Genomic DNA, 22827 nt, shown 5'->3' with positions numbered 1-22827 from the left:
GGCCTTTATGCCAGTTTTTCTGGTCGGCCCTTCTCTGCCTGGAGACATCCTGATCATCTTTGAGGGCCTCTGCATTGTTGGGTCAGCCCTCTGCCCCCAGGCAGAGTTGACCATTGTCCTCCATGCTCCAGGTGCTCTGACTTTACCTCCCAGGTAGGGTAGTCCTTACTTTCTACCTTCTTAGGGTTTGTTGCTTGGGCATCGGTGGGAACTAACAGAATGCAGAGGCCCGATGGTCCCCTCAGCTTCATATCTTCTTGAGCCTCAACCAGCACCGTGCTTGGCTTCACATTGAATTTGATTCACTTATGTGGCTAGTGTAAAATAAATAGGGTATTGCTTTCATGCAAATCCAGAAGTTTTCTACTTTCCAGTCACTGACAGCTTACAACAGACCAACAGAATTACCAACAGCTTTTTGAGCCTTTCTAGAAGGTAAACTGTCACTGAGAGTCCCGGGCAGTGTCCAGCACTGGGTGAACTGCCTTTTCTCTTCCAAGTTACTAGCTTAAGAGGTATTATTTACATACCCAAAAACCGAGGTATGTAATTCAGGTATGTCTTCCACACGTGGTAAAATTTGCCAAATTTATCCATTTCAAGTGTACAAGTCAATGATTTTTATTACATTTACAGAGTCGTGCAACCAAGATCCCAATCTAATTTAGAATATTTTTATCACTTCTGAAAGAAGCCTCGTGTCCATTTATAGCTACTTTCCATTTCCACACCCAACCCTTAATTTTCTGTATGGATTTGCCCTTTCTGGACATTTCATATAAATTAAATCATATATGTTTTTTAATGTCTGGCTCCTCCCAATTAGTGTAATATTTTTGAGGTTCATCAACATTGTAGCTTGAATCAATGTAATACCTCCTCTACGTGGATGACTGCTATTCTGTTATATGGAAAAACATTTTGTTTATCCATCCTTCATCCACTGATAGGTACTTGGGTTGTTTCCACTCTTTGGCCATTGTGAATAATACTGCTATGAACGTCCTTGACAAATCTTTGTATAGACATGTTTTCATTTCTTCTGGGTAGATTCTAAGAATGAAATTGCTGGTTCATGTGGTAACTCTATGTTTAACTTTTTTTTTTTTTTTTTATCCTCACCCGAGGACATTTTTCCATTTTTTGTACAGATAGAGTGGGAGGGAGAGAGAGGAAGAGACAGAGAGAGAGAAACATCGACGTGAAGGGACACATCGAGTGGCTGCCACCGCACGACCAACCAGGGCCGGGGACAAACTGCAACCGAAGTACGTGCCCTTAGCGGAAACCGAACCCGGGTCTCTCCAGACCGCAGGCCGATGCTCTAACTGCTGAGCCAAACCGGCCAGGGCTATGTTTAACATTTTAAGGAGCTGACAAGTTGGTTTCCAAAGCAAAGTCACCATTTTACATTTCTACCAGCAGTCTAGGAATGTTCCAGTTACTCCTCCTCCTTACCCACACTGGCTATTGCCAGCCTTTTTACTTAAGCCGTTCCAGTGGGTGAGAAATAATATCTCACTGTGATTTTGATTTGCATTTTTCTAATCAACAGTGATGTTGAACATCTTTTCATGTGCTTGTTGGTTGTTGATATATCTTCTTGGGAGAAGAGTAAGTGCATATTACAGAATTACGAGATGGAATTGTCCAACATTGAATTAAGGACACACTGCAGGGCCAAAATATTCATTTAGGTTTCTCCCTTCCAAGCTCTCTAAATAAGTAGCTAAGCCTCTTTCAAAAAATATGCCCTGGCTGGTTTCGCTCAGAGGTTGGAGCGTCAGCCTGTGGACCAAGGGGTTGCAGGTTCGATTGACGGTCAAGGGTATGTACTTGGGTTGTAGATTGATCCCCAGTCCTGGTCAGGGTTGTGCGAGAGACAACCAATCATTGAGTCTTTCCCACATCAATGTTTCTCTCTCCCCTCATCTCTCCCTCCCGTCCATTCTATCTAGAAATCAATGGAAAAATATCCTCGGGTGAGGACTAAATAAATAAATAAAGCCATTTAATAGAGATACTGTCCTAATATGTAGTTACTATAATTTGATCCCCTTTCTGTGGTTTATGTAAACTGTAAATCCTCCTCCTTTTAAGAATCAAATTATTGCCCTGGTCAGTTTGGCTCAGCGGATAGAGCATCAGCCTGCAGACCAAAGAGTCGCGGGTTCGATTCCGGTCAAGGGTGCGTACCTCAGTTGTGGTTTGTCTTCGACCCTTGTGGATGTTGTGTGGGAGGCATTCGGTTGATGTGTCTCTCTCACATCCATGTTTCTCTCTCTCCCTCCCTCCCACTCTATCTGAAGATAAGCAGAGGAATATCCTCTGGTGATGATTAAAAAAAATTTGCTGGGAAGCCAAATATCAAGTGCTCTGCAGAATAATAGTTTTGCGGTTTCTTTTATGCATCTGGAATTAAGGTAGGGATAGAAAGAAGATTGCACAAAGGTGGGTTACAGGATAGTCAATAAGACTATATGTTCTCTCAGGGTGGTCACGCTTACACAGGGTCTGATAAAGAGGCATTTCATTTAAGTTTTTTAAAAGAATATTTTTAATTGATTTTTTGAGAGAGAGAGGAAGGGGAGGGAGAGAGAGAGATTTGTTGCTCTACTTATTTATGCATTTATTGATTGATTCTTTTACGTGCCCTGCTAGGGCTCAGACCTGCAACCTTGGCGTATCAGGATGATGGTGCGACCACCTGAGCTACCTGGCCCCAGGCAGTGTGTTAACCTCGATGCACAGAAACAATGGACAGGGCTTGGCTTGCTTCAAAGATAAATCTTTGACAAAAGAAGTTATGTGCCTGAGGTGTGATTACCCACCATGACCTGCCCAGTCAGGAATTCAAGATCTATCACCATGAGAGGTTATTTTTGGTGAGATTTATTACTGAACTCCTTTTCTGTCTACAGCCCTTATTCCCCCAGCTCTTCAGCAGTGAGATGAAGGGTTTGTGCTGGAGTCCTAGTTCATGTTTTTGTGGCTTAATTTACTTTTTGTTTCTTCCATTTCACAAGATTTGTTCCTTGGCTGTTGTCTTCATTTGTATGTGTGCACTGAGTGGCCTGTGCTAGCTATGGTTTGACCACCCAGAAACTTGGGGACGGGGCGGGGAGGGAATTGTTTAAATCCACATAAGTTTGTTGCTTCGAATACTAATTCCTGTGTTACAGAGCTTGACAGATTTAGACAGTGTCTGACAGGGTTTCACAATCATTTGTTTTTACCTCCGAGGATTCACAAATGTGTCTAGTTTTCTCCTTATTAGGAATGAAGCGAACTTCAAATTCCTATCATCTTTGTAATTCTAACTAAACCTCCCGTCTAGCTTTGGTGAAAAATCAGAACATTTCTTATGGAAGGTAGATCAGCCACCCTTGTAGAATTTCCCATTCAAATGCTGAAGCGTGTACAGCTCTTTTTAGCTGCTTTTGAGACTGTTAGGGCTCAGTCCTGCTCCGTGAGACTCTGGCATCTTCAGTCTCATGAATCGGATAAAAGCTCAGCGAGGGACACTTGTTCAAGGCTCTTCTTTTTTAATTTTTTTTTTCTTTATTGGTTTTAGAGAGAGAGGAAGGGAGAGGAGAGGGAGAGGGAGAGATAGAAATATTGGTGAGAGAGAACATCAATTGGCCACCTCCTGCATGCCCCCCACTGGGGATCAGGCCCATAACCTGGGCACGTGCCCTGACTGGGAATTGAAACGTCGACCTCTTAGTGCGTGGGTCAACGCTCAACCACTGAGCCACAGTGGCTGGGCATCAAGGCCCTTCCTGCTTTCCAGATTCGAAGCCATAAAAGGGAAGGTTAAGATAGGAGGGGAGCCCAGCTGATGTGGCTCACTGGTTGAGTGTGATGGCAGGATGACAATCTCGGTTTGCCTGGCCCCTAATTTATGATCTGTCTAATCTACCACGCTGCCTTTCAGACGTTCCCATGACTGCAGCAAAGTATTTCCTAAAAATGCTACTCTTTGAATATCTAGAAAGTGTTTGAAGATCTTAATGAATTTGCAACCTTTTATTTTAAACTAATTTCAAAATTGCTAAACTTAGAAGAAGAGTGTAAAGAGCTCTCCTGTACCCTTCGCCCACATTTCCCAGCCCATAACATTTTACCAGAGTATTGCCTAACACCAGCAACAGAGACACTTTCTTGCATAACCATAGTGCAACCGTCAAGTGATACAGCATTTCTCTTCAATCCACACTCCTTATTTCAGTATTACTGGTTGCACTAATAATTATAATGTCTTTCATGAAATTAGGATCTCAAACTATACTTAAATGTCATCTAGCTCTTTAGTTTCCTCTCATTGGAACAATTTCTCATTCTATCTGTGTCTTTCAAGGTCTCGTCATGTTGGAGAGTGCAGGTGTGATGTTTCCCCAGGATCAGATTCAAGCTGTGCCTGTTGGGCAGAGACCCCAGACAGATAGCGCTGCAGAAGCATGCTCTGTTTTGTTCAGATAGTGAGGAGATTGATTTTTGTCACTTGGTTAAGGTGGTATCTGACAAATTTGTATTTTGTATTTACTACTAAGCAGTTACTAAGTATTCTGTGGGAAGACAGATTGAGACTATTTAGATATCCTCTTCTTCACCAAATGTTCACTCTCCAGTTCTACCATCCACTGATGGTTCTTGCCTGACCCAATTACTACCATGTGGTTGCCAAATTGTGAAATTTTTTTTTTTCTTATGCCATCCTTCTATGTTTATTAGTTGACATTCACCTATCAGGTAGAGCCTTCTCTTCTCCCCATGTGCTCACTTGTATTTTTGTTTATTTATTTATATTTATCCCCACGGACGTGGATTCCCATTTTACTCAATGGATTACAATTCATTACTCTTTATACTTATTTTCCTGCTCAAATGTTCCTGACCTGGCCAGTAGGGGCCCCGTCAGGCTGATTCCTGTGTCTTTTCGATGTGTCCCCATTATTCCTTTAGTACTTCCTGACTTTCTGGCCCTAGGAGATGTCCCTTTAATCTTGTACTTGTCCGGTTCTTGGAGTCAGCCCTTTCCTTTAAGGGATCCTTGTTCCATTTAGGAAAGAATAATATATAGAAACCAAGATCTGGGCTTTCAAGGGCGCTATGACTTCTTTAACCTTTCAAGGGCCAAAGCTGGAAAAAAATATATGTGTGTGTACACGTAATGTCTGTATACACAATGACACATATTCTCACATGTGCATTCTCAAACACGTACTCCAGCTCACTCATTAAAAACCACAATTTCACACTCTTTTTCACTCTGATCCAACCCTCCACTTCCGTCTCCAGCAGAAGAGAACCTGGCTCCCGTTAACCTCGGGGCTGGCACTATTTTCTCTGTCCCACTGTGTAAGCCGTCCTCTCCCAGGTACTTCGCTGAAGGCCCGGACCCAGGCCATGCAGGGCGACCTCTCAACAGCTGCAGCTCTGGTCCCTGGGAAGAAAGACGGAGCTCCGAATGAAGTCTGATACCTTTATAAATCTATCTGTTTTACGAGGCAGTTAAGTATATAAATCCAAAATCCTGTTCCAATGCTACCTGTGTTTATTACCTTGGGTAATGAAGTCTCACTTGCTTATCTAAAATGGGGGCAGTAACTCTTATTTAACATTGTACTGGAAGTCTTAGCCACAGCAATCAGACAGGAAGAAAAAATAAAAGGGATCCAAATTGGAAAGGAGGAAGTGAAACTGTCATTATTTGCAGATGACATGATATATTGTACATAGAAAACCCTAAAGACTCCATCAAAAATCTGTTAGACTTAATAAATGAATTTGGCAAAGTAGCAGGATACAAAATTAACGTCAAGAACTTGACGGCATTCTTGTACATCAATGATGAACTCACAGAAAGAGAAACTGAAAAAACAATCCCATTTATTATTGCGCCAAAAAAATTACGATACCTAGGAATAAACTTAACCAAAGAAGTAAAGGACCTATTTGCAGAAAACTACAGGTCATTGAAAAAAGAAATAGAGGAAGATATAAAAAAGTGGAAGCACATACCCTGTTCATGGATTGGAAGAATTAACATCATTAAAATGTCCATACTACCCAAAGCAATCCATAGATTCAACGCAATCCCCATCAAAATACCAACGACATATTTCATAGAACTAGAACAAATACTTCAAAAGTTCATATGGAACCAAAAAAGACCCCGAATAGCCACAGCAATCTTGAAAAAGAAGAACAAAGTAGGTGGGATCACAATACCAGATATCAGGTTATACTACAAAGCGACGGTAACCAAAACAGCCTGGTACTGGCACAAGAACAGGCCTATAGACCAGTGGAACAGAACTGAAAACCCAGAAATGGACCCAAGGCAATACGCTCAATTAATATTTGACAAAGGTGGCAAGAGCATACAGTGGAGTAAAGACAGCCTCTTTAATAAATAGTGTTGGGAAAATTGGACAGCTACATGCAAAAAAATGAAACTAGACCATCAACTTACACCCTACAAAAAAATAAACTCAAAATGGATAAAAGACTTAAATTTGACCCGTGAATCCATAAAAATTCTAGAAGAAAATGTAGGCAATAAAATTTCGGACATCATACGGAGCAGAATTTTTACTGATACATCACCTAAGGCAACAGAAATAAAGGAGAAAATGAACACATGGGACTACATCAAACTAAAAAGCTTCTGCACAGCAAAAGAAACAATCATCAAAATGGAAAGGCAACCCACTGTATGGGAGAACATCATTGCCAATGATGTATCAGATAAGGGGTTAATTTCCAATATATATAGAGTACTCATACAACTCAACAAAAGGAAGACAAAGAACCCAATTAAAAAATGGGCAGAGGAGCTGAATAGACACCTCTCCAAACAGGACATACAAATGGCCAAGAGACATATGAAGAAATGCTCAACATCACTAATCATCAGAGAGATGCAAATTAAAACAACAATGAGGTATCACCTCACACCTGTCAGAATGGCCGCCATCAACAAATCATCAAACAACAAGTGTTGGCGAGGGTGTTGAGAAAAGGGGACTCTAATACACTGCTGGTGGGAATGCAGACTGGTGCAGCCGCTATGGAAAACAATATGGTGCTACCTCAAAAAATTAAAAATTGAACTTCCATTTGACCCAGTGATCCCACTGCTGGGAATATACCCTAAGAAGCCTGAAACACCAATCAGGAAGAATATATGTACCCCCATGTTCATAGCAGCACTATTTACAATAGCTAAGATCTGGAAACAGCCCAAGTGTCCACCAGTAGACGAATGGATCAAAAATCTGTGGTACATATACACAATGGAGTACTATGCAGCGGTAAGAAAGAAAGATCTTTTATCCTTTGAGACGACATGGAGGGACCTGGAAAGTATTATCCTAAGTGAAAGAAGCCAAGCAGAAAAAGACAAATACCACATGATCTCACTTATATACGGAATATAATGAACATAACAGTCTGAGGAATACAGTAGACCCAGACACATGGAAGTAGGGCACAGACTGACATCCCTCAGAAGAGGGGAGGGGGGTTGGGGGGGTGGGAAGAGATAAACCACAGAACTTATATGCATGTATGCATGACCAATGGACATGGACAACTAAGCCGGGGACGGGGTGGAGGGGGGGTAGGGTGGGGGGTGCCAATGGGGTAAAAAGGTAAAATATCTGTAACAAAAAAATAAATAAAAATTCATAAAAAAAATAAATAAATAAATAAAATGGGGGCATTAATTGTACTTATTACTTTACAGGGCTGTTATAAGCATTACTCATTTACATGAAATATTGACCAAAACCTGGCACCTAATAAGTATCATCTCAATGTTTTATTATCGCATCAGTCAGGGTCCCAGCAAGAAAACAGCGTGCTCCAAACAGGCTATTCAAGAAAGGCTTAGAATATCCTGGCCGGTTTGGCTCAGTGGTTAGAACATGGGCTCCGCAGACAAAAGGGTTGTGGCTTTGATTCTGGTCAAGGGCATGTACCTGTGTTCAGGGTTTGATCCCCAAGCCCCATCAGGGTGAATGCAGGAGGCAACCAATCGATGTGTCTCTCTCACATCAATGTTTCTCTTTCTCTTTTCTCCCTCTCACTTCCAGTCTCTCTAAAAAAAATCAATGGAAAAATATCCTCAGGTGAGGATTAACAGAAAAATAAGGGGGTGGGGTGGGGAAGGCTTAGGAAAAGTACTGTGGACAGGGCTCCTTTGAAACTAACTGCAGTCAAAGGAGACAGCTATCCAGCTGTTAAGTGGCAAGCGAGAGAGGAGCTGAGAGTAAACACCCTGATCCCTGATCCCTCTCTCTCTTCCTCACTGGCAAACCCAAACAGAGCCAAAGCCCACTAATGCATTCCATTTAAGTCAGCTCTTCTTCTGCGGGGGAGGGAGGGCAGCAAATGGAAGCTATTTATCTCAATTATTCAACACTCTTTTGGTGGTATGTTTTTGTAAAACTGGTAACCGATTCTGATGGAATTCTTGTAATAGTGTATCAAACTCCTGACATTGTATAGGTCATCTGGATAGTCTCAGATCTAGTTTTCATAAGAAAAAGCTTAAAAATAAACTTAGGAAAAGTGATCAGGAGAGCAGGTGTTCCGAGAATTGCAAAAGGCTGGAGAGTCTAGGAAGCAAGAGGGTGGGATCTGAGCACCTGGAGCCCAGGCCAGAACAGAGGAAGAACTTTGGACTGGCTGAATTGTTCTCTGCAACAACAAAGAGACAAGGATGGTTCATGGGGCCTCTTTGTCCCTGGAGACCCAGATATGCTTTGGAACAGGCCCTCTGCTTGTGATGCCAGACCATGCAGAACCGTGATCACCTGGAGGGGGGCTGGAGAGAGGGAAGGTGGAAGTCAATCCTAATATGAGTGGGAAGGAAAAGATTTGTCCAGGCGGTTTCCTGAACAATCATGAAAAAATGTTGGAAGGAAAGGGGAAAACATGCCACAGTGTTTCAGACTTAGGTGTTTCCCAACACACACTGATTGCTGGAGGTGAGGGAGGAAAAGGAGAGCGGAGGAGGATGCACCTATTTACCGAGAGAGAGCAGCTCTCTCTGTTTCTCGTGGTTTCTCCGTGAAGCGGGTTGGGTGCTGAGGCCAAGACATGCCTGGGTCTGCCAGGAAGGGCACAGGAAGGCACAGTGACTGAGGGCAAGAGCTCTAGAGCAGAGCTGCTCACATTCAAGTCCCGGACCAGCCCCTCCCGGCCTAGTGGCCCTGGGCTGGGAGGTTCCCTGGGAGACCAATGACCTTCTGAGTTTCGGTGTCCTCATTGGGCAAGTGGGGTGATACCCTTAAGGCCAGCTATAAGCTTTGCTATTCATACTTCTTGGTACCTTTTATACCTTCTGTTTGTCAGAACAGGGGTCTCCTCCATCCTTAGCTGATCTACATGACAAGTCCCTTAAGGGCAGACACTCAGTTCTGTGTTGATGAGCACAAACGGCTTTTGAATTAAGTTTTGACATCTGTTCTGTTTTCTATTGGCTCCTTTTCTTCTGGACATTGCTTACTGGTAGGAAGGAGTGATTGCTGGGTCATGGCTGGAGTGACTGGTGTCGGGAACCAGAACAGAAACACCCTTAGCAGTCAGTCTGCTTAAAGAAGTGATGTGGGCCCTGGCCGGTTTGGCTCAGCGGTTAGAGCGTCGGCCTGCGGTACGGAGAGACCCGGGTTCGGTTCCCGCTAAGGGCACGTACTTCGGTTGCAGTTTGTCCCCGGCCCTGGTTGGTCGTGCGGGTGGCAGCCACTCGATGTGTCCCTTTCACGTCGATGTTTCTCTCTCTCTCTCTCCCTCCCACTCTATCTGTACAAAAAATGGAAAAATGTCCTCAGGTGAGGATAAAAAAAAAAAAAAAAGAAGTGATGTGGGTTCTTATATATGGTGCTGCAGGACATCTGATCATAAGTGATACCCATAAATATCAGTTATTCAAGAAAAACTCCTGACCCTCACTCACCTTGAAGACTCCCCCCAGAAAAGTATTCTTGGGAGGACCATGACTCATTCACTCATTTGTTCATTCACTTTTGGTGAAATTCTGTATCACGTAGAAAGTACACATATCATTAGTATTCGGCTTGATGCAGTTTCATAAACCAACACACCCATGTAACCCGCATCAAGGCACAGAACGCGACCAGCCTCCCAGGCACTACCCTGATGTCTGACAGCACAGATTACTCTGACCTGTTGTCCTTCATATAAATGGAAATACACAGCCTGTACTCTTTTTTTTGTGGGGTACCTTTTGCTCCATGTCATGTTTGTGAGATTTCCTTGTTGTTGCAGGCACTGATATTTATTCGTTTCTGTTGCTGTGTAGAGAGGAGGTGTGTGAGGTGGGGAGGGATGATTTTGCCCATTAGGGAACATTTATCAATATCTGAAGACATTTTTGGTTGTCACAACTTGAGGGGGACAGAGGGGCTACTGGCATTTAGTGGTAGAGGCAGGGATGCCACTGAACCTCCTAAAATGCACTGGAAAGTGCCCACAAGGAGCTTATTCTGCCCCAAATGCCAAGAGTGCCAAGGTTGGGAAACCCTGGTCTGCAGCTGTGGGTGGGTGTTTGGTCTGTTATGAGTATGGCTGCAGTGAACGTTGAGCTCTCTATCCTTTCCTGGACATGTACACGTTTCTGTTGAATAAGTACCTGGGGATGGAACTTCTGGGTCACAGGATGTGCCGATGCTCAGCGTTAGTGGGCTCTGCCAGTTTCTCAGAGTTGGACCAGTTTGTACTTCCAGAAGCAGTGCATGAGCATCCAGGCCGTTCCGCCTCGCAGCAAGATTTGGTGCTTTCTGCTTTTTTTCTCATTTATTTTTTAAATTCTTCTCCTACACACTCATTCAACTTATGGCACACTAGATACTCAAAACATCAGTGTTTGTCAATAAATAACTTTATTCTACATTTTTCGAAAAACTGGGGTTATGCGCAGGTTTGCTCGCCGTGTACAGGAAATTAGAGACTGCTTTCGGGGCAGGGCAACTTGCAGCTAGGGTTTCTCTCATGTAAATAAGAGCACCAGCCCCTTTCTGTATATTAGTTTCCTTTCATTCTTCCCAGGAGTACCGATTGCTTTCCATAGTAAATTTTACAAGGGCTCACGTAATCTACCATTTGAGTTCATGTTTATTAAGCATTTCCAAATTGTATAGTGTAGTTTATCCTAAAACATTGGTTGTTTTGCAGTGAATTGCCTAGTTATTGGAAAATGGGTTAAGTGTGGTCATTGAGGAAAAAATATAAAAAATTTTTGGTTCTCAAACTTTGGTCCCAATTCCTTGTTAGAAAAGCAAATTATTAAATTTCATCTGAAACCTACCGACCTCTTCGGGTCAGGGGCCCGTAACCTGTATTTTTAACCCCTTCTGGTGATGAGATGTTAAACAGAAGTCTGCAAGCTATTCTTAGCCCCAAGCCATAGACACCCCTGGTTTGGCTGAATGCCAATAAATGTTTTGGTAAAACATTTGAGTCAGTTACTCTGCTTGGATTAAACAATTGACTTCCATGTGTAAATTTACATATGGTAAGTTTCATCGTGAAATGATAATTGGATGACTTATTTTTCACTTTCTAAGCCCCTAAATTTCAGCCTCTTCATATTTCTAATTGCTACCGGAAGATTGCCGCCTCTCTGTGCCTGCTTTGAATGTGCCTATTTGAATCTGTGTACACTTCTTCCAACGCATTTGCTTAGCTGTTTTAGCAGCCAGGAAGTGTTTCCATGACACTTTGCTACATCCAAATCAGATGCAGATCATTTCAGCTGACACTGCCATTATATCTATGATCTAGCATGACCCCCTTCTGCATCTGCCACCTAGGCCTTTAAAATTCTGTATGTTGAACTTCCCCTCCTCTAAGATGAGAGTTTGAAATAGTGTTTTGGGTTTTGTGATCTAGGCAACAACGTCTTCTGTAGCTAATTAGATGACTGGTGTAGAAAGTAAAAATGATTGGGTCCCAGGAGAAGGTGGATTTTCCCCAGTGAACCCCACTGGAGGACTCTCAGTTACGGGAGAATCATCATTTCAGTTAAAGATGTGCTTGGCAATGTCTCCTTCCTTCTCCTCTTTAACATCATGATCATCATCATTTGGAAAAAAGTTCCATTTACAAACCATCTGGCCACCCAGAACAGAATCACTCACGTGGCTGTCCAAAGTGAATTGGATTGTCACCATTTTCTGCTTTCTGGTGAATTATTCTTACTTCAAGGGGAAAAAAGTTAATGCTGATATTTTATAATTAAGAATGACTCCCCGAGTCATTTGACATGCTATAATAATGAAGCAAACCACACAGGAACGACCTTTCAGGGAACAGCCATCAGTGAGCCCAAGAATGGATCCAATCTCCCTTCGTTTACCTAACCTCTCTGCAAATATTACTTAGCTTCTCAGAGCTACCTCAACAAACGTTATCGGAGCCAGTCCTTCGATTCCCTTCTGGCTGTTATTTCACATTATAAGCCTAGTGTATGTGCTCAAGCCTATGTCCCCTCAATTTCTTTCCCAACTGAAGAGTAGCAGTTAATTGAGAATGGAAAAACAAGTCCCAGACCAATTATGAAAAGGTGATGAAGTCTGCCTTAGTACCTGCAGTTAAACAAAGGTAAGATGCACGGGAGGGTGCGAGTCGAGGTCAGGCTGATGTGCGTTTACGTCAGGTCTCTGTAGGTGGACGCTGAAAGAGAAGAAAGGACAAGGTGCTACTTGTACAGTGACACCATACCCCTGGATAACTAGAAATCGGCTTAAAGAAAAAAAAATCATGGAGGGCTCTCCTAGCTCATGCTATTCTAATATAGAAATGAAAAGATTGTGTAAACATGGGCTTCAACACTCCTTTTTTCCACAGTTGACAATCGCACGTTCCAATGCCCAGGTGATTCCGGGCCTATTCAGCAAGCGCTGAACGCAGGCCTCCAGCGAGTCGCTGGGCTGGAATAGGAATGGGGCAAAAGTGCCGACACTCCTGGCACTCTGAGATAATGGTTTACTGATCTGAATGTTTGTCTCTGTTGCCATGCCAGAGAAGTCCTAGATTCACGCGCCCCCCCCCCCCCCCAGGTTCTCTACACTGGCTTTCCTGGTTGGTGTTCTTGCTCTCTCACAGTCTCTCCGACTGGAATGCCTCCTCCCTGCTCTGCGTGTCTGATCTCACCAGTGCAAGCCCTTTCTGACCTTTCCAGCTCCAACGGAACTTCTTGTCCTCTGAGCTCCCATGACCTTTAGTAGGTAACCTCTTGTTTGGAACTTATCATGGTCTTCCCTGTTTCGTTGGTTGTATTTTCTGTCGTATGTCTTTTGAATCGTAGGGAAGATATAATCTCCTCCAGGACAGGGACCATACTCACACTTGAATTCCATCACTGGGCTTAGCAGATTCACCTCACACATACTGAACTATAGCTCACTGAAGCTAAAAGTACCGCAGAGAATCTCCTGTTTGAAGATGAAGCAAGAGAGATCTAAGATCACATAATCAGTGAAAGGCGTAGAGTGACTTGCACCATGCCCAGTGACTAATATTGTGGGAGTTAGTGGACAACCTTTCCTTGACATAAGAAAAAACATATTTTTCATGGTTTCCCCCAGAAATTTGATTAAAAGTTGTGGAGATTTTTGTTATTTAATCTATCTGTTTAGTGTGGTTAGAGTTTTTGTTTGTCAAAATAAAAGATACTAGTTGCTGTGTTTCCAATTCTAATTGAGAGTTCATTTACCCATGGGTACCTGGAACCCTGGAGGTGTGGACTACTTCATTCATTCATTCATTCATTCATTCATTCACTCTACACATAAATGAATAAATGAATAGTATACATAAGGTAATGTACATCTACATTACCAGCTTGAGGGGATGGAAAAATAAGTCTAGACTTTCCTCTAATTCCCAGTCGTGAATTCCTTAGTGTCCCTGGGACTTTAAATCCTTCCCCTATGTTCATTTCTCTATTTAAGAAAAGCTTCAAACAATATGCAGTATCTGATATTCTGTGAATAGCTATAGGCCTAAAGGCCTCGTGAGAGCCTTGAAATTGTTTCTAGGAAACATATTAATTAAGAAGTAGTTAGCACCTTTACCTCATAATTTGAGAGACTTTGTTTACATCGAATAGTTTTTTATTATTAATGTGTGCACGCCGCATACGTGGGCTGACATGTACTTTCGCACCATGATTCATTTTGCTCCCGTTCCTCCTCCAGTTGGCACATGTTGCCTGGGAGCACCCTCCACCTAAGGTGGCGCTTCTTTGGCAGCAGCACAACCGCCTGATGCCTTCCTGAGGGTCTCACAGCCTGGGCAGCAGCACCCAGTGTGCGGCTCCCTTCACCACCTCCTCCAGTGCCAGGCAAGTGTTCTCTTGCCCCTTCACACGCAGAGCCTGGAGGTGCCGAGGTGTCGGAGGACGTTCTTCCTCCCCTTTGATTATCTCTACTTCTCTGAGACCTGAGTCTCCCACCATTGCAAAGAAAGGATACCCTCTTCATTTTGGAGCTGTGTTCTAGGTAGTATCACAACTGGAAAAATGTCTTTAAAATGTACAAATAAACTAAACATTTCTAAATGGAACAAAAAGTAAGCTTTCAAGGTGGCCCTAGGGGAGGATAAACATGTCCAGCCAGAATAATTGGCTAGTTCAGGAATAACTGCTTACAAAGTGAGTGACAGGCGCGTTGCCAGGGCTGCGGGGGTCACCCCTGTCCTTGCCTGCAGACAAGGCAGGCGGGAAGACCGTTGTTCCGTCTCAGCGGCAGAATAACGCACGGTGTCTGTTTGGGATAAGCAGGCCTGATTCCTATGAGGTTTTTAAAAAAGTTTTCCTGTAAGGATTTCTTAAAAACAGAACCTGAGGGTAGGGGAAATTGGCCCAAGGACAACGGAAAGGGCAGAGAGGAAAACCAGCCACTTGAAGTAAAGGACTGAACACAGAAGGATTATGAAAGTTCTCAATTTGGCTACTATCTATATTTCTTAATATAGAAACATTGTTAATGCCTGTGTATACTGAACCCCTGTGTTATTGGCCAGTTGGAATTAATCATGTAAACAGCCCCGTTGGCCTAGTTAACTTATGGATCTGTGTACCAAACACTTGGTCAAAATGCAAATATTTTAACATTCATCCTAAGTCAATAGGCTTTGCCAGACTAGGTCCTGAAATGATTCTCTGTTGTTTTGAAACAGAATATACAATAACCTAATATTTAGAGGCATTATTTAGAAAAAGAGAAGCTTGGGATTGAATTTTCCATGGTCATGAATGTTTGGTTATTTTCTTTGCTTTACTCCATAGACACACCAAGAATGGGATTGATCTGCTCTGCTGATGCAGTGGCTGCATTTCCTCTCTCCACTTTGCCTACAAATCCAGAGGTGGCGTCTGTGCAGAGCTTATTTGTGATGGGTCTTAAAGAATGAGGACAGCTCAGTAAGGCAGAGAGGAGAGCGAAGTCCAGACTGAGAGACCGAGCAAGGGGCACAGTGAGAACGAGAAGGATGAACACTCAGGGGGAGTGGGTACCTCGGATCCGGGGTGGCATTGCTCTTCCCACCGTGCTAAAAGCAAGCGGTCAGCCTAGCTGTATTGTTCTAGTCCTTCAACAGCAGAGACTTTTCCAAAGGAAGGGGAGAAGATGCATGAAAGGACATTATTTCTCCCTGGGGTGGGGCGGGGCCCCATCTCCACCCTGAGGCTGGAGTGTGGAGGCCTTGAGGTGCGAAGTTCAGATACACCGTGAGGAGCAATGGGAAGGCGTTCCCTAGTTGAACTGGTGTTTCTGTCATTTTAAATAGAATATCTTAATTTATATTCAAAAGTAGCTGGTGGAAAAGCGAAAGGTTGAAGAAGAGAACCTTTTAAGAGAAAGAGCTTGGTGCTCCTCAGCCAAAACTCTATTCGTTTACAAATAGGAAGACCAGCATCCCTTTCCTAGATGGTTGATAAACATAACTGGGCAGCAATGAAGCACGTCCCTGAGCATTAGATGATGTGCTCTGGGTGGGGAAAACCTGAACAGCCCCGGGGTCCCCTAATCTGAGCATCACTTGGGGCCTGGATTCAAGTCCTTTGCAGTGCAGCTTTACAGTCTCATCTAAATCAGGGGATGTAGCTCGAAACTTGATCCTTTGCCCCCAACATCGTATGACAGCCCCCCAGTGGATGGTGGAAGTGGGACGAGAGACGCTGTCGCCTAATCTCAAAGTCACAAGACCAGGATCCCTGCCGTTTTAGATCCCCGGGGACTGGAACTCCTGTAAGCTCGTGCATTAGACCACGGAGGGGCAGGGCAGGAGAGCTTTGCAGAGCCGGGATGGATGAGGTTTATTGCACTTGTCACCTCAGTCATTCTTTTTCATTAGAGCAGCATATTTGAGAGCGGAGGCTCCATCCCACGGAGCGTGCTGGGAGAGCCGGGCAGGTTATGGATCACTGCCATGAGCAGCAAGAGGGGGTGGGTGCCGCAGCCTGTCAGATGACTAGCAGGAAACACATGCCTGCCAGAACACATCATTTCAACTTTGGCTTTCGCCCGTGCTAATTCACCGATGGGCAATAACAAGGGGTGGGGGAGGGAAGGCGGGGGAATGGGAAATGAAAGGAAGGAGACCTGAGAAACTAAATCTGCAGGGGAAAGCAGTTAGCAGGGTTTTCGTGAAACAGCTCGCAGATGCAAGCCCGGAGGCAGAAGGAGGGAGCAAGGCTGGGCTTAAGCAACCTGCTACTGGGATTTAGACAAAGGCGGTTTGAGAGAGGCAGAGAACGAGGCGGGATCGGTTGCTAATATCAGCATGAGGACAGAGTCAGCAGCTGGACTCCCGGCATGAAACTGAATAAACTCACAGCGTCGCCTTCAGGGTAGAAATTACTGGAGTATGTACCAAAATAAGAACTCAGAGGAAAAAGTAAGTTGGGGAAAGGACTTACAGATTTTCACCATCTTTGAAACCTCGCTCCTCTTGGAGGCATGTCTTCATCGATGCGTTACCTCTTTATAGTTTCTGTCTCTTGTGTCATCGTTTTCATCGTGTTCTATGTGTTCAGTTTTGGGGGAGAGCAAAGCTTCCAGAAGCAGAATAATTCGGACACTCTGATGCTGACTCAAGTTTGCACATCCTTTATCAAAGGCAAAACACCTTTCCTCTGGAGAGACAAACTAATGATATACAAGAAGTCTTCTTGCAAAGAATATCTGACCCAGGGCCACTATATCACGGCCCCTTTGTCCAGAGAAGAGGCTGAATTTCCTTTGGCTTATATAATGGTCATCCATCACAATTTCGATACCTTTGCAAGGCTCTTCCGAGCTACTTACATGCCCCAAAATGTCTACTGCGTCCATGTGGACGAAAAGGCGACAGCTGAGTTTAAAGGTGCTGTGGAGCAGTTACTGAGCTGCTTCCCAAACGCCTTCCTGGCTTCCAAGACGGAGCCGGTTGTCTATGGAGGGATTTCCAGGCTCCAGGCTGACCTGAACTGCATCAAAGACCTGGTGGCCTCGGAGGTCCCGTGGAAGTACGCCATCAACACCTGTGGGCAAGATTTCCCCCTGAAAACCAACAAGGAAATAGTTCAGTATCTGAAAGGATTTAAAGGGAAAAACATTACCCCGGGCGTGCTGCCCCCAGCTCATGCAATTGGACGGACTAAGTATGTCCACCGAGAGCATCTGGGGAAGGAGCTTTCCTATGTGATAAGAACCACGGCGCTGAAGCCACCTCCTCCCCACAATCTCACCATTTATTTTGGCTCTGCCTATGTGGCTCTGTCCAGAGAATTTTCCAACTTTGTGCTCCGTGACCCACGGGCTGTTGATTTGCTCCAGTGGTCCAAAGACACTTTCAGTCCTGATGAACATTTCTGGGTGACGCTCAATAGGATTCCAGGTATGTGAGATTCCGTGTTTGACGTGATGGAGATGCCGCACTCGAAAGGGCTTCTCGGGAGCTGGCTCCTTTTTATTCGAATAGAACAGGAAAACTGAAACGTAGAGTTCACCCTAATTCTTTCTAAATGCAGAATGATGTTTTTTTATGTGATAATGCAGTACAATAGCCCGGCCAAATAATACGTTTCAGTGGTATTGCTTTGCAGTTCATCGTGTTCATTTGCATTTATCATCTTACTGATAACATTCATTCTAAGTCAATAGGCTTTGCCAGACTAGGTCCTGAAATTATTCTCTGTTGTTTTGAAACAGAATATGCAATAACCTAATATTTAGAGGCATTATTTAGAAAAAGAGAAGCTTGGGATTGAATTTTCCATGGTCATGAATGTTTGGTTATTTTCTTTGCTTTACTCCATAGACACACCAAGAATGAGATCTATCTGCTCTACTGATGCAGTGGCTGCATTTCCTCTCTCCACTTTGCCTACAAATACCACAATAGATATTATTGTTCTCAATCCCCACTAGACTTCTTTCTTTCTCCCAAATTTGTCAGACTCACTCTTACCCCGGGGCCTTTGCCTCAGCCATTCTCCTGCCTACCCCTTGCCTGGCACAGGCTCCTTCTTATCAGCCAGATGTCCTCTGAGCTGACCTCCCACCCTGCTTTTCCTTTTAAGAGTTTATCACCATCTGGAATTTGTCACATTAACTTACTTGCGTGGGTTTATTCTTGGCTTCCTCTGCATTGGTTCCACGAAGTCAGGCCGTTTCTAGCTTGTTAACTGCTGTATCTTCAATGTTTGGAACATATAGTAAATGCTCAATAAAAATATATTAGATGGGTGAGTGGATGAGTGAATGGATGGCAAAGTATAAGGCTTTACTGTAGCCCCACAGCCATCTCCCTAAGACCCAGTCGACAGGATATGTGGACTCATGCGTGTACCATATCATAGGTGTAGATTAAATTTATATATATAATGTGTGTGTGTGTACATATATGTATATATATTTATGTGTGTGTGTATATAGGTATGTATATATATAGTTGTTTTTTACTTCAGATAAATATTGAGATTCTAAGAGAAACTCTTCTTTTTCGTCAAAACATTTCTACTTTTACTAATGGGGCAGATCAACTATTTTTAAAACTATGTAAAACACGATAGGATTTCTTCTGAAGGAAACAGGGACTCGATGAGAAATACAAAATGGATCTCTGATGAACTCGACAGCATTATTATGGCAAGAGAAAAGCAATCATTGTTCTGGTGGCTGGACGGCTGCCAAGCTGGGGACACTGGTAGGTGCTCAGCTGCAGGGCCCGCTGGGCCACAGACATGCCAGCCTGCTCTGGACAGGACTGCGCGGGCTCTGCGCCCAGGGTGACGGCCTGGGAACCGGGCTGGCCCTCGTCCTGGGCCTGCTCCCCTTCCTGACCTCCCTGTCCCTGCGGCCCCAGCTGCTCACCTTCTAGCTGTTGTTTCCATTGTTGACATAGAATTTGAGACTATTAGGGACTTAGAGGCTGATTTTCATAGTTAAATATTTACTTCCTTTCTGTTTTCACTGTTACCTTAAAGTTTGCACACGTTTGGTTCTAGCCGTGTGTTTCCTTAGACGTCATACTGACATGAAGGCATTTTGTAACTTAGCAAAGCCTGAATTGTCGCTTTTTAAGGAAAGAAAAACATGGGTTTTGATGAGTATTAAGCATCTGTGGTTACTTTGACAGGAAAGTCAGTCTTAGCAACATCAAATCAATGTAAGAAAATGAAGGGGGAAAAAAAGAAACTTCCATCTCCCCCTCTTTTTCCTTAGCCCCTCCTCCTGTCCCAGCCCTCATCAAGCAGACAGGGTGGGCACCCAGAGCGGCGCCCAGAGCAGCGCCCAGGGAGGCGAGGAGAGAAAACCGTGTTTGCCGTGGGTCTTCGGGGTGGCCTGCTGGCTTCTGCTTTGTCACAGCAACAGCAGGGCCCCATGTAAACCACATAACCTCTGGGAAGCTCAAACCTCGCCCTTACAAAATGGGGGCACAGGTAGCAAGACCCCTTTTGTCCCTGCACACGCTTCTCTTTGCAGAAGACACAGTGGCCAGAGCCACATAGACGCGCAGCACGGCTGTCAGTTTATAGGAAGGTGGGAATGCTGGGGAGTCTGGACTCCGAGTTGCCCGTTAGCTCTGGCGAATGCATCCCATTCCCCTTGTAGGAAGTTGGGGTGACAGTGCGGTGAAGAGAGCGACTCTCCAGGGAGGCAGGTGAGCACAGCCCTGTCTGGGCTGCTAGGTCTGATTCTGCAAGGCAAGTGTTTCAGGGTAATGTGACATTTCCTGGGGCGTTGCCGCTTTCCTCTCTTAGACTCTGGATGACATCTTGGGTCAGGGACACAGCAAAAGAACATCCTGCTTGTAGGAGGGGCCTTTCTGAATGACAGCAATTAAAGAAGACAAACATCGAACACGCTAACCCCAGTGTTGGCGACCTCATCTTCAAAGGCAACGTAGAATTCAATCCCTTACCCAGTCTCCCCAGCTGTTAGGCTTGAGCATTCTTTGTGATTTAAGATTTGCTGTGTGAATCTGCTTCTTTATTAGCAGACAAGCTGGAGCCATATCTGTCCCGCGTTCAGTGTCATGTTTTAAGGGGAAAGTTCTTCAGTAGATACAGCATAAGCTTCTTTTTTTGCAAATGTGCAGGTCAGCGAGGGCTCCTCCTTCCCTTCCTCCAAATTTCCTCTTCTCTTTCTCCCAAACGTCCCAAATTAAAGAGTGTGCGTTAGAAAGATCCTGCACAGGCATATGGGGTTCCCACAAACACCCACAAGAGTGATATGACTAAGAAAATAATTAGCCCTGGCCGGTTTGGCTCAGTGGTAGAGCATCGGCCCATGGACTAGTGAGTCCCAGGTTCAATTCCGGCCAAGGGCATGTACCTCAGTTGCAGTTTGTCCTTGGCCCTGGTCGGGATTGTGCAGGAGGCAGCCAGTCGATGTGTCCCTCTCACATCGATGTTTCTCTCTCTCTCCCTCCCTCCCACTCTATCTGAAGAGTCTGAAGATAAATAGAACAAGGATAAGAAAAAAAAAAAAAGAAAATGATTAGTGCCCTATAATGAGATATCAACAAAGCGAAAACAGATTAAAATTGGTGGGACTCAATAAAAAGGATATTTATAAAAGTAGCACTAAATCGCATACCTTCAAGCTGCTTTTTTTATGTTGTCTTTCTATTGAGAAAATAACTTCCCTCTCAGTTTTCAGTCCTGAGGCTTTTTCCATATGGCATTAGAAACAGAAATGGGGGGCCCAGAAAGAGTTCCTTGGGAGCCCCAGTCTCACATCCTTCTTCAAGGAGGCCAGACAGAGTGGCTGTCGTCCCATCCTCTGTGGCTCGTGTATACAGACAGTCTGGACCCCTCTAACTGCATCCTCAAAGGAAACCCGGGAGCACAGATTTCTTTGACTCACAGTACAGAGCACCCAGCTGCGCTAGCAGCCCTCACCCCGAATGCTGGTGCACACTTACATTTTCTAACTTCTCCAATCTTTGTCACCACTGCTGCTATGTCTCCTTAAGAAAAGCCCTTTTTCTCTGGCTTTTCTGGTTATTCCTCTAGCATTTTCTTTTGCCTACCTGTCCCAGGGCAGAGCGTTAGAGGCCACTTAGATTTTTGCCTGAAGTCGTGTCCAGTTGTCTAGCACCTGCAGAAGCTGGTGGTGGTCTCGTTTTCTTCTCCGTTCGGTTGGCTAACTTGTCCCATTCCAGGGCCGGCCCTTCTCTATTGAAAAGGCAAAGCTGCTGCAGGATTTGGCTTCAGCTCCTTTTTCTCTCACTACACAAGTTTGTTCTTGTGAATTTTCGCTCATGCATGACTCTGACCTTTCTCATGCCATGATGTTTTTCTTCCATAAGAATGTTTTCATTTGCTTCTCCTCCCTTTCCACTTGGTATACATTTTTTTTCAGAGCTCCTCTGTCAAATAAATGATCTCAGCCTCAGAAGTGATTACGTGATTACATTTCCTCATTTTTCTCTTTTAAAAATAGTGTTTCCCACTTGGATTTATTTTTGCTTTTTAAACTTTGAGTGTTATTTATATGGGCACATTCTCTGGGAATGTGCTTTGACTCTTTGACAGAAACGCAACTGGAATGCTTACAGACACCAGGACCTACTGGGACACAGTTAAGATGCTCAAGGATGGGCTCCAATGAAGCTGGATCAAAAGTTGGAACAATATATTCAAGGCTCTTTTTGTCAGGTCGTCTCTCCTCGGGGAGACCAGCCATCCCTGTCTGTCCAGGTCTGAGGGTGGGTCCTGGAACGGATCTTTCAATGCTCGGACCAAGAATGTCCCAGGCAAACTGGGTGAGTTGGTCACCTGAACGCTCTGCCTCTGTCCCTGGAGGTCTCCTTGAGGCAGGTTCTCCCCACGTGGTGTCAGAAATGGCCAGAAGTAGCTCCAGGTGTTCGGTTCTGACCGCTGGCACTTCGAGGGAAAAACAAAGTCTTTTCTCTGATAGTTCTAGAGCAGCTCGAGGGAGTCCTGGATTGGTTCTGCTTGGTCCAAATCCCTATCCCTAAATAAAACAGGGGTGAAGAATGCTGGCCAGCCTTTCTTGGGTTACTTTCTCACACTAGAGCTAGAGGTTAGGGGCAGGCTATGCTGGAGGACAGTTACTCAGGGTGATGCTGGGCAGACAGAAGCAGAGCCCACTGCAGAATGGTTCTGACCATCTGCACACATCGGAGGGGCAAGATTGAATGCAGTGATTTTCAACCTTTCCCATCTCCTGGCACACACAAACTCATTGCTAGGATTCTGCGGCACACCAAAGAATATGTTATAGTTTTTATGGATCTGACAAGAAAAATAACTATAATTCTGATTCATTCACACCAGAC

General features: G+C 44.3%; 2 protein-coding genes across 2 annotated transcripts in view; both read left to right on the top strand.

Annotated features, from left to right (window-relative positions):
* Positions 1-22827, top strand: part of GCNT2 (glucosaminyl (N-acetyl) transferase 2 (I blood group)) — a 97608-nt gene that overhangs the window by 11954 nt on the left and 62827 nt on the right. The gene's annotated exons all lie outside the window — the stretch shown is intronic.
* On the top strand, positions 16688-17921 carry LOC118627207 (N-acetyllactosaminide beta-1,6-N-acetylglucosaminyl-transferase). Its single transcript, XM_036257450.1, has one exon. It carries the CDS (start codon positions 16995-16997, stop codon positions 17919-17921), a length of 927 nt encoding a protein of 308 aa, XP_036113343.1. The 5' UTR covers positions 16688-16994.

The sequence above is a fragment of the Molossus molossus genome, unplaced genomic scaffold, assembly GCF_014108415.1.
Source record: "Molossus molossus isolate mMolMol1 unplaced genomic scaffold, mMolMol1.p scaffold_m16_p_12, whole genome shotgun sequence".
NCBI lineage: Eukaryota > Metazoa > Chordata > Mammalia > Chiroptera > Molossidae > Molossus > Molossus molossus.
The sequence above is the reverse complement of the archived record's forward strand: the minus strand, read 5'-3'. Positions and strand labels throughout refer to the sequence as shown.

What these genes read in the sequence shown, in the direction of transcription:
- LOC118627207 (XM_036257450.1), top strand. Translation starts at nt 16,995, where the DNA reads ATGTCTTCATCGATGCGTTACCTCTTTATAGTTTCTGTCTCTTGTGTC.